This window comes from Dromaius novaehollandiae, chromosome 5 (genome assembly GCF_036370855.1).
Source record: "Dromaius novaehollandiae isolate bDroNov1 chromosome 5, bDroNov1.hap1, whole genome shotgun sequence".
Classification (NCBI taxonomy): domain Eukaryota; kingdom Metazoa; phylum Chordata; class Aves; order Casuariiformes; family Dromaiidae; genus Dromaius; species Dromaius novaehollandiae.
In genome coordinates this window covers 18,918,108-18,930,478 of record NC_088102.1, presented here as the reverse complement: position 1 = coordinate 18,930,478, position 12,371 = coordinate 18,918,108, and the positions used below count along the sequence as shown (strand labels likewise).

At 42.5% G+C, this 12,371-nt stretch overlaps 1 protein-coding gene across 2 annotated transcripts in view; it reads left to right on the top strand.

Annotated features, from left to right (window-relative positions):
• RIN3 (Ras and Rab interactor 3) overlaps positions 1-12,371 on the top strand; it is a 73,600-nt gene that overhangs the window by 39,616 nt on the left and 21,613 nt on the right. For both annotated transcript variants that reach the window (XM_064512160.1, XM_064512161.1), the window contains exons 4-5: positions 5,498-5,570; positions 9,344-9,435. In XM_064512160.1, the coding sequence (XP_064368230.1) occupies positions 5,498-5,570; positions 9,344-9,435 (165 nt within the window). The remainder of the gene's footprint in view (positions 1-5,497; positions 5,571-9,343; positions 9,436-12,371) is intronic.

Here is a 12,371-nt window from a genome sequence, read left to right as displayed (position 1 = left end):
CCCTGTAGCTGTTAGTTTTGGGACGGTTCCTTTTTCTTAGCACGAGGGTACGCACACAGGGGAACAGTGCACTTTGCAAAGTATCCCTTCCACTCAACCCCAGTGAAATAAGACTGCAAAGGCCTATACCTTTATTTTTAATTGCATATTCATAATTTATTTCTGTACAATACAGTTATATTTTGTGAAAAACATAATTTAAAAATAGATTTCTTTTATGTTTTAGACCCAAGCTCATTAACACTTTATCACTTTCATAATTCATTAGTTTCAATTTCCAAGGAACTGCCACCAGCAGTGATTTTTTTTTCATCATGGCCAAAGAGATTAGACTCTGTAGGAAACTATAAAATCAAAATCCTGTAAGAAAGCAAGTGCTGAATGCACAACAGAAGATGCTGGCAGAAGTCCAGAATAGGGACATTCAGTCCTTGATGAGGGAAACAACAGAAATAACTGACAGCTTCATGAAAAAGGCACTAGGAAAGACAAGAAAGACTAAAAAGACCTGGGTTGCCCAAGACAGTATTGAACTATGCAACCAAAAAGGAAACTAAAGCTTAGGCATCAAATGAGAGAAGCAGAAGCTGATGATTACAGAAAAAAATAAAAAGGCCTTGAGACAAGAAAACAGATAAAGGCTGACAGCGTTTTACAGGAAAACAACACTGGAAGATCATACAATACCACTGAGAAAGTACTCAAGAAATAATACAAGAAACAGTGTCAGGGACAGATTCTAGGAACTTTCAAACACACCTCCTGCAGAAAGACAGCATGAACACCAGAAGTACTTCTACCAGTGTAGTCTAAATTTCCCCCTATCCAGCTAAAGCTCCTTCTCTTAAAATCAGCACCAGACTAGTACATGAATAAAAGCCAGAAGGAGATTTGCCCATTCTCAGAGACCTGAAGAAATAATGTGGAGAAATTGCACCATGCCTTCACACTTCTCAGTAAAGCATGAGAGGCAGGACAAGCACTGTCTATCATGACAAAAGCAATGGTCTCAGCAGCAGGATTACGGTAATCATTGCAGTCCGCCATAGCAGTAGCCAGGGCTTGTTTCCTAGAGGTGGGAAATTGCTAACAGGGCCCATGCAACAGCTTCTGCCACCAGCTGTGTTCAGGCCTTCCCTTGCAGGTGTAGGGACATTAGCTTAGCATCTGGAAACCGGAAAGTCGGAAACCTCTGCCTTGAAATGAGCCCATGTTCATAAGCACTAAAGGGCTGACGGTAGCAGAACAACGCTTTTACTGGCAAAGAACAGTGCAAGCAAGGTCATGACAACTGTACTGTCAAGCAAGAGACCTATATCAAAGGAGGGAAATACCAATGAGAGGCCTGGTTAGGAGACTGTGGTGTTATCATCACAAAATCTTGAAATAGAAATGAAAGAGTAGAATCACTCCCATGATAACAAATCTCACTGTTTGCCAGAATCTGGAAAGGTTAGAGCATCTCAAGCACATCCAAGCAGGACTTCTGAGGATGGTTGCATTCTCAGTAGTCCTGTGTCAACACAACTGCAGCAGAACGAGGAATTCATATCTTTGAATTCAGATGTCTCTGAAGGTTTACACAGATATCAAAAACAGTGAATAGGACTAACAGCTCCATTAGAGAAGAAGCAGCTGCAGTAATTGGGTCCCATGAGCATTCGTAAGCAGTAAGAGGATGGAAACTGGGGTGGTTTGTCCATGTGACCAGAACAACAGGGCTAGCAAACAATTCTGCAGGGAAAAATCAAAGAGGAAAGGAAAGCAGAACGCCCAGGGACAGTTTGACTCAGAAACATCAGCATCTGGATGGAGAGATCTTGGGGAGCTGTGAAGAATAAAAGAAACTGCAAGACAGATTCCAGTCAGTGCCTCAAGATGACACTCTTCAGAGCCTGTTAGTATTGTAAAAGGAAAGATGAAACATTCATAAATATCTATAACCGTTCATAACCTGGCCATGTCCTGTTCACTCAGTAACACAAGGACACAAAACAGAGACTGCCAGTCGTGAACCACTAGCACATGTTACTAATGCTTCCATCACGCATATTTTTTCAATTAATTCTGATATCTTTGTTTCAGATTGCTCAAAATTGGCTAGTGATCTTTCTATTTTGCCCTTTATTTCCTGAAGGTGACATTTTTTTCTGTGGGTTTCCAAATAGTAGGTAAAACAACACGCAATGGCAATATGTCTGGCTCACAGAACCTGATGTATTTTTGCGATTACTTTTGATCATATTTTTGTCATCCTGCCCTTTCTCTGGTGAGAGGTAAAGCTCTCCTTGCTCTTCAGGTGCCCCGTGTGTAGTTTCACGAGCCAGAGAAGGCAGATTTTTTTCTCTGCAGTTTTCAGCAGGATTACACCGTACTGGCAGAAAGGTGCCTGCCCTTAGCTTTTCCAAAAGTCATGAATTCCTAAACAGGTCAGCAGCATGACCCTTTCTTGACTAGCAATGCTCGTGTCAGTGAAATGTCTCCAGCTATCCACAACACGTTCACAGCCAGAGAAAAACATCTCTTCCTGACTCTGTTCTCAGAGCAAGTTGCCTTAAGGGGAGTAATGGCACTGGAGGAGGGATACTTCATCCCCAACAGACAGCAAAGCCCTTTTAGCTGTACAAATGTGCTATTTTATGCATCTTTCCAAGAAGCAGAAACAAGCTGCAGGACTCTAATGGTCTCCACAGGCGACTGACAACTGTTCCCACAAGAGATTTTTCCCATGCGGAACTCATCACCCACCACCCAGCAGCAAAGCAGACAAGAAGCGCTACTTACCAGCAATGCCTGCTGGCAGCCAGACAGCAGAGAGATGAGAAAAAACAGGTTAAGGAAGAAGTCCTATAGTTCCACCCAAGGAAGCCCTTTCCCGCAATGAACTACGATGCTTTCCCTCTGGGCACTGTGCCGGGAGCGGTCCAAAGTGGCCCCTGGCAGCCCTGCCGCAGGCCGCACTACCAGCGTAGGCTACTGCGGGGGAACCAGCTGAGAGTCAGTCCCCTCGACGCTTTGACCCTGCCTCTGTTCAGAACAAATGTGGGCCGAGTATTGGTCCTCATGGTGCTGTACATTGAGTAACTATCTAAAGCAGTGTTCTTCTATTCTTACTTATTTGCAGACTACCCAAAAATTTCCCAGGAGAGCTGTGGATCTCTGTACAATGAATTCCAGCCTACTGACACGTATACTTGATTTTCTTTGTTTTATGACCTCTCAGAGTAGACCATAGAAGGTGAAATTTCCCTATAACGCTTATTGAAAACTACCGTCCTTAAGCTCAGTTTGGGTACCTAGACTGCTTTAGCTGTATAATTCCTGGTGATTTGTGAGGGTTTATGCCATTTATTTGGGAGGAGGAGTAACTATACAGTTACAAAGCACTTCTGTGTTGATATCCTTCTCCTGACACTGAGAGGCTTGGACTAATACTACTCTTTTGATTAAAATTAAGGTTCCCAAATGATGAAGTTATCCTGGCACAGAAACAATAATTAGGAAAAATCCAAGGGATCTGCTCATGTCTGTAAACAATTACAGGTGCAGCATACTCTCTCACTTACACCTGCAAATTGGGATGCCAAACTGAGACATGTGGTTCTTAACAGAAGAGAGTCCTTAAAACTGCCATCTGCACAAAGGGCTTTATTTAATTGCTGGAAATGCATGTGAGTTCAGAGACTCTGGGGTTTTGGTTAATTTTCTGGAACAGCACTGTTTTTTGTCTTTATTTTTGTTTCCTCTGTCAGAGCTGCAAAACAGATGGATTTCAAACCATAGAAATTGTTCTTGGTAAATCTTTAATGAAAATCCCTGACTGAAGCATGATTCTTACTGTGGAAAAAGAAGGCCTCCTTGGACTTTATTTTTTTTTTCTTTCCCTAGTTCTGGGAGAACTGCAAGACAAAGGGATTGTTTTGCTCAAAGTATGTTTAAATTCCACATTGCAGTATGATATCAAAGTGCATGCTGAGGCTGATCTGTCCATGTTGATCCAACAAAAATTGATATGAGAATTACACAGCCTTTGCAACTTTTAAAATGCCTACATTGGTATATTCAGCTCAAAATTGCAAACTGCAGGGCCTAGGCTAGGAGAAAAGGAGAAGTAAAAGGAGGAAATGCCTTGTTTGGGGAATGAACCGTGAAGCCAAACATAGAAACAACACTTCAGCATTTCCTTCCAATGGGATTCTCTATTTGCAGGAAAACAAGAACCAGTGTTATTTTACCCGCTTGTGAATGGAGTCGGGGGAGGTGAGTGCTAGGCAAATGTCCCCCTCCTACAGATGCTGAAGGCCCTGCTTTGTTACGGGAACTAGTAGCAAGGCAGGCAAGGCAAAGCTCTGGAGACGTTTCGTAGGGCTGTGAATCATGGCAGACCAAGGAAGCTGATTCATGATAACTGAGCTTGGTGTCCGCAGCTCTGAACTGTGGCCTAGAAAAAAGAGCAACGACGCAGAAGTGGCTGCTGGCACCGTTCAGCAGGTCTGAGCCAGCGATGCTCCCCAAGGACTCCCCGCAGTGCTCGTATGGCAGCAACGGCGTGGGTCTGCATTTCTCATTCTCCATCACCAGCAAACAGGCATCACTGAGAAACCACCACAGATTCCTTAAATCCAACATGCTCTGTTTGGGATTGTGTGTTGAACACGTACAGGCACAGAGGATTTGTAGGAATGTAGCTACACAGCAGATTTTCTTAGGCAGCCAAGACAGACACTTATCTCCTGCAGATCCATCTCTTTCTCTCTGCCTTGGGTTACCAGTCAACGTTGTGAAATCTTCTTCACCAGCTCAGTGAATTTTGTCTAGTTTAGCCAAAATCTCTATACTAAATCTGTGAGATCTTGGCTGCACAATGCCATGACACGCTGTTATAAAGGAGGTGGTCTTAAAGAGCTTTGCAATGGTGGTGTAGATTGTATTTTCCCACTTAAAGGGAAGCGCTGTTACTATATAACACAAAGGGAGGGAAAAGACAGGGGAGATGTGAATAGGCTGTGCTCGCACTGCCTGCATGACCCAGGTCAGAGCGCACACACATACCAATGAAACAGTAATTGCTATTTTTTATTTCCAAGTGCTTTGTCCATTCAGACCAAAACAGATACCAGCGTGAAGAGCCACAAGGACAGCTCCATATATATTGCTGATCCACATTTAGAGGTTGATGTACCTGTAATGAACTGTTTGGCTGTGACCTGTTTTGTTTTATTTTCTTCCTATTGTTTCTATTATTGTCACAGCACTCCGACATCTTGAGCTAACTGTTCAGTAAGACATGCTGAGGCATCTTTTCTCTAGTGTTTCTATGAAGAATCTCTTTGTGTTGAGCCATCTGAAGCTAGTTCTTTAAGCCTCTTCATAATATTCCATGCGAAGATTGGAAAACCATAGAATACAAGATATGTGAGCCAAACTCATCCATCTTTTTTTTTACCATACAGTTTAGAGAAAACAGTTGCTGACTACTTCTCTTGTTTTTCATCAGTTCTGTACCTGGAAGGATCTGTCCTGGTGTTTGAGGACGTCTTCAAGCTCGTTGCCTTCTACTGCGTCAGTAGGTGAGTTGGACCCACTGTATCCATGGCAGGATTACTTCATTTGTAGGGTAGCTCTGCCCTCTGACCCACCTTTCCCCTGGAGTGTGCTGGTGCTTGTATGACTGAACCAAAGACATGCAGAGTGGAAAACAATAACTAGTGTGGAGCCGCTCTGAAACAAAATCTTTCTGTATTGCACCTCATTTAAGTACCTACAGAGGCACTGGTTTGCAAGGGATCTTTTCCTTTCCTTTAGGGTACAACTTCCAAGTGGGGATTAAGGGCCAGACTCTGCTTTCAGAATAGTGTCACTGATGTTTCAAGGAAACTAAGGTTTAAACTAGTAGCACTAAGAGAAACAGAAGGCACTAGGAGAGCAGAGATTCTTCTTTCTATTCTTTGAAACAAATGGAAAGGTGTGGGGAAGGTGGGAGAAAAAAAATACAGCTTTGTGACTGAATTAGAAATGGGATCAATGCACAATGACATGGCCACAGATGTCGAATCTAGACTTCCCTGGTTAAGGAAGCTGGATTCCAGTTCAGACCTTTATAGAGAGACGTCCAGACAAAAGATTCATGTATGCTTTTGAAACAAGATCTAAATTTTCCCAGTCCTGGGAGGGAAAGGTTTAGACACCCAATGTTTGTTGCTAAGGAGTTTGAGTTTCATAGTACTTCCCAAATGCTACACCTTGTACTGCTTGAGCTACAAAGGGATTTGGGATGGTGTGGCTCCCAAGGGCTCATGCAGACTTGTTTCAGCCTTTGTTTCTGGGCTTTCACCACTCTAGAGTCTCATTCTGTGCTTCCAAGTTGGTTCAAACTCATAATATGATTTAGTCCAAGCAATGCAAATATATAGGTATCCCACAGTACCCGGTCACAGCACAGCCCCAGGTGTTTCCTATGGTTTCCTCTAACCTCAGGTGAGGCTTGCCAGATCAGCGAGCTTTGTTGGTATTTCAGATGCTTGTTGCAGCAATGGGGCCAGACCATGCACTGTCTGTTCAGGTGCAGCAGAGCCACAGCTGTCCCTGAGATCAGTGGAAGCTTTGGCTGAGGAAGGGAGGTAGGACTGCGCCCACGCAGGAACGGAGCTACCAGGGCACGGAGGTGAAACATTCCTGCATTAACCATCTCTTACAAAAAGCACCTTTAAGCATCCACATGCACCTGGCAGTGACTTAGCAAAGCTGACAGCAGACTGTTGATTGCTGGAAATTCAGAGCACTCTCTGAATAGTCACCTCTTCTGATTGGGGGAGTCAATCAAAGGAGAGAAGTCCTGAAATAATTTCTGTTCTTTAGCTAAAAATTACAAACAAAAAAAAGTGATAAAGAACAGACCTTGTGTGTTTGCTCAGTGAAGAAATTCCAAATAGGGTTGGCACAGAGATGAGAAAGACCAGTTAGGGCATCCCCATTAGACCAAGGTTTGTTCACCCACTGATTAATCCCCCCATGTAATTAAACCTGTGTATCTACACTCATCTATGCATTTGTGCCACGCACACTGCAGTGATACTACACAACCTACTTATGCCATCCCTGCTTTAGCAGGCCTGATTTTGAGTTGGATGTAAACTCTTCGTATCCCCTGGATAAACTTAGATGAATCTTAAAAATGGTTATTTCCATTTAAGAAAGGAAAGAAGATTCAGGAGATGTTTACAAGTCAGTCATGTTAGTGACTTGTTTAGCTCACACAGCAGGAACAGTCTATCTATGGTACGATACAGCGAGCTGCAGTTTACCCAGCCAGATATTCATGCTAATTTGGGGACTGATTCTGCAGCCAACTGAGTTCAGTGCTGCTGGGCTTGGACTCCTACCCATACCCAAGAGATGCATATAGATCCTATGGAATGGGTGTAAATCACCTTTAGGGCTACATTAAAAAATTTTGTTTTACCAAAGCAGCATAAAAGAGACCAAATGCAAACAAGATTTGGGCATTTCTAGTCAAATGACTTGTGGGAGGGAAAAATCTGCTTATTTCTGCTTTTCTGCAGAAAGGATCATGGTTTAAGAATGAGTCTCAGAAAAAAGAAAAGTTTTTCTATTAGTGTCTGTTGTAAACGTTGCTTCTGGGTATCAAATATAAATCAGATGTTTCAGGTGATTTCTTAGTTTGCTCTAAAAAGATAAGGCAAATAGGGAATAAACTTTCTGACAGAGATTAGGTAATAAAAAGGCTGCTTAGGCACTGACCTGCCATTTCTGGGCAGCTTGTAAAAGCTCTCCATGACGGTGAGTTGAGAGGCCTGTGCTCAGGGCTCTAGTAAATAGTCATCTATAAATAACTGGAAACAGTTTATCATGGCTGACAGACTCTTCTCAAAAGAAAGTTTGGCCTGTTCTAGCATGATGGCTAAATCACCTTACATCATGAAAATAACACCTGCAGGCAAACATGTGACTCAGTTACTTGTCTGCAACCTGCCTGCCCCATGATTACAACCAGATTTTTTTCTATTAAGGTAAATTCTTCATGTTTCCTAATTGTTAGATATAGTTATCTAAAAAAGAAAGAAAGAAAGAAAAAGGCAACTACTTATGCATGTAACAATAACAAACAAACAAAAAAAAAGGAGGCCAGTGGGTGCCTCTTCCTCTTTTAAACCTGATATTTGTCCATGAATTCTAGCATCAAATCATCTTCTGAAAAATAGTGTGACCACAGAGTACTCAGTAATGCACAGGGAACCAGTGGAGTACATGGTATAGTCAACAAAATACATATCTGCTAATAAAGGGGAAATAGGCCCCCTACATCCATCTGTCAGCAGAATGGTCCTCCTCAGGTCTGCAGTCACACGCATTTTTGGTACATGTGTGTAGCAGAGACTACCTACTCACAAGGTCAGCTTTTTCTAAAATAATTTCCTGTTGCTTGCAGAACATTTTGTTAAATTTCTAATATGTAAAACAACCCTGCACCATTACTTGCTGCCTTTTAAATATTACTACTGACTTTTCTTGTCCCTTTTAAAGTGGGCATTGAGGTAGGAACAGGCTTAGCAAGTTATTACTGAGCAACAAGCAAACGATAACTGTTCTCAGCCAGCTCAGGAGATTTGAGACTTAGGGTATGTTTCAGTGAAACCTAAGTAACATCCTCTGAGAAACCATCTTTTACCAATAACCATACAGCATCTTTCAGGAGACGAAGCAGTTAGAAGTCTGAGGAGAGAGGGATATGCTCATTTTCTCAGTGCTAGGCAGAACTTCACCATTGTCTGTCATTTCACCCAGAAGGTCTCTTCCCCAGGAAGTGTCTTGCGACCCTGCCTGTGTAACCCCACCGTGTCTTGTTATCTGCCTGTGCCTTACACTTACACTGATTTTTAGAGGTAGGGAGAGGGGTAAACAGAAAGAAAAAGGAGGGAAAATCCCCTCCACACCAAAAAGAATGGCTTTTCTAGTTATAGTAATTGCCATCTGCAATACCTCACTTTTCATGGGAAGGTATTTTGAACAGTTAGCCTCATGGCCTCCCCTGAGGTTGGGAGACATTGCTGCTGTTTTTCACAGCAAAAAGCAAGCAAAATGGCATGCTGCATCTTCACAGGTGCTGCTGATCTCTTGTGAAATGAAAGCAACCCAGGCCAGTACAATTTACATGATTCCTTACTGGCTGTAAGCTCTTCCTTTGACAACATCCTGTACTTTGCAGAACAGGCTTGAAGTTATGAGTGAATCCAATCACTAAAAACCACTGGTAAAATTTGGAGTCCCTAACAATTAGGGGTTTCATTCTTTGGTTTGTTTTTGGCTGTGTTTCTTTTTACAGGGATTTGCTGCCCTTCACCCTGAAGCTACCACAAGCAATATTAGAAGCCAGTAGCTTTCAAGATCTTGAAATTGTCTCTAGTCTGGGAATAGGTAAGTCTTTTAAAGCAACCAGTTTCACTGAGACTTACAAGAACTGTGGTGCCCCAGAGACAGAATGCAACTGGTGAATAGACAAACTGTTGTCCTCAGAATAGCTGAGGATGCCTGAATGCAGGAGAGAAGATGCTTATTATCTTTATGGCTATGGAAGCATATTAGAAAAAAAGACTATATCACCCCTTTGGATGTAAATGTCTACTTGGACTTCTCTGCAGGGTGTGACCTCACTACAAATTGGGGACATAAATTACAACAACTGAACTGTAGAACAACCTTTCAGGATAACTGACAGATATTCAAAGTAGTTGGCATCTGAGGTAAATGAAAAGAGGAAAACATTCGGGCAGTTTTCCCTTCTGATGAGTGGGGAGAAATGATGATGGAAGTGTGATATTTTTGCACGTGAATTCCTGTTGCAGGTTTTCTAGTTAGTAGAGAAATGTGTAGTGTCCCAGCATGTTCTCTCATCTCATGCACATAGGATTACAAAAAAGGAATGTTATTTTTAGTGACAAGGCCAAGCAAGCAAATTTTAGATCATGTGTATACAGTCACAGAGCTGGGAAATGCAGTTCTGTTAACTAAAGAAGGACTCCTTCTGGCTTCTTCCCTTTAAACACATTTCACTTTAGATAACTGTTAAATTTAGCAACCATCTCTCATGCTACTTTGCTTTTTAGTTTTTCCTCAGCTGTTGAAATCAGTCAAGTAAGTCTGAAAGCTAAAGAGCTAGCTCACTTAGAAATACTGAGTAGAGTATCTTGGGGCTTTTGGGATCTATTTTTGAATCTTCTGCATTACACCTCCCAGAAGGGATGGGCAAACCCCAGTGGTTTCAGTTCAGCCAGCTTTGTTGAATTTGACCAGCATATTTTCCTCTAACACTCACCATCCACTGTTCTGAATAAACTTCAGTTTGTCAAAGCTTCCTTGAGCAGGTGTATCCAAGCAGCAATTATTACTTAAAGAAAATTACTTTGCAACTTCAGATAACAAGTTGCAAGCTTGTTATCAAGTTTATTATAACAAGTATGAATATTTGGATTAAAATGTAAGAAGTATTTTATGATTCTCCCACCTTATCTCTCTGGATGCCTAATCTGAGCCAGCTGTGGAGGTCCTGATTCAGGCAGCAATCTCCAGTTTCTAAAAGGAAGGGTTAACTAAAGCACAAACACCCAAGCAGTGTTGGTTGTAGTCTTCTTCCTTCTCACCTGTACCCTGGTGGTCACAAAAGTGGTGATGCCTGCATGTGTGCACGCCATAGTACACTGCATGCCAGGGAAGTGTCTGTCAACAGGAGGAATTTCATTGTGCACAGATTTCCTGGGAAGTGATCCTGACTTCTTGGAGCGTCATTGTGTCACAGTAAAGTCAAACAGGATGAAGTAATGAGTGTTGCTGTTGCTGCTTCCTGGAACAAAATCTAATGGGTACAAACAAAATGTACTGGCCAATTTTGCACTCCCAGAGGAAACCTGGCATTGTTTGAAATTATAGTATATCAATTGTCATTTCTTTCAAAGTGATATGTATTCTTGGAGGGGTGGAAATAAGATGTCTACTTGCAAGCTGGATTGTTCTTTGAAGGATCTGGCTGTTATATATAATGTCAAAGAGGATAGGGTGTAGACCCTCCAGTCCTGACCTGGCTGGTACAGAAGGCCTCTTAGCAGAAGAATTAGCATGGCCATGGTGCACAGAAAGCATGTACCTTCACAGAAGTGTCAAAGGCTCAAAGAACTGCTAACTCTTCCCTCCCAGAGTGTAAGTTAAGGGACAAGCCAGGGGAGCAACGGGAGAACATCAAACTGCCCTTCCCAATGTACGAGACAGTGTGGCCTGGGCTGCAATAGTCTCTGAGAAGCAGCTGTGCAGACCTTAGTAAGAGGCCACCACTACCTCATACGGCCCTTCACAGTCTGAGTTGAGCACTGCGTTTTCATCATGTTGTCTTATGCTTGCCTGCTACTGAGAAAAATAACCAAGTTCCCTTTTGTAAATTGGTTCACTCACCATTTCCTCAGCCCATGAGACTCAGCAGTATTACCTTCTGACTTAAACCAACAACTCCCACTGCCCTGCATTTGCTGATACTCAGTGGAGTTGGAGCATTTTAAGGAAATCACACCCTGGGTCATCTCGGAAGTGAGGGGCTAGGCAGCATGACACCATCTGTGCTGGGGCATCTGCACGTCTACAGCTGATTTCTGTTGTCAAAAGTGCTGCTGTTCCTAACAACACTTTTATTTTAAGCCTCTTTATTTTGCTTCCTCTCATGGTAGGAAATCAGAGAATAAAGCTGTTCTAACCTCAGCATCCCAAGGAAAGTATGGTGACATGGTTATAAAGTAGAATTAGCCATGGACACTAGCCTAGGCTGTGATGTGGTAAATCAGCAATTTTATCCTGTTATGAATGGAAGGAAAGAGAGACAATACTTACCTTTCGTAAAGCATTTTGCATCCTTAGACCACAAGATGCTTTCCAAGAGATGCCATTATCATTTTCCCCATTTTTGAATATGGGGAAACTGTCATGACCACTCTGCTACCTTCCAGGGACAGAGTCAGCACACACATGGTATTGTTTTAGGAGAGCATGAGGTACGGAAGGTGTTCAAAGGCTTCGTAATGAAGAGCAGTGCTTCAGAGGGTTTTTCAGAATTTGCAGTTTTTGAGCAAGGGAAGGCCGATGGTACCACAGAACAACTGTCTTGTTAGTGTAGTGCAGAAAGGTGGCTGGTGGGTTACAACAAGTAAAACTGGCACGAATAAAATCAAAGGCACTTCACCACCCTAACACTGGAGTCAAGGAGCTGTCTTTTGGCTCCAAGTCTAATGCTGCAAGTGAACTTCCAGTTTTTAGTGACTCATGGCCAAATTCTTCACTTGGCTGCAGGTACTACCTCTCTCTGTAATGGCAGA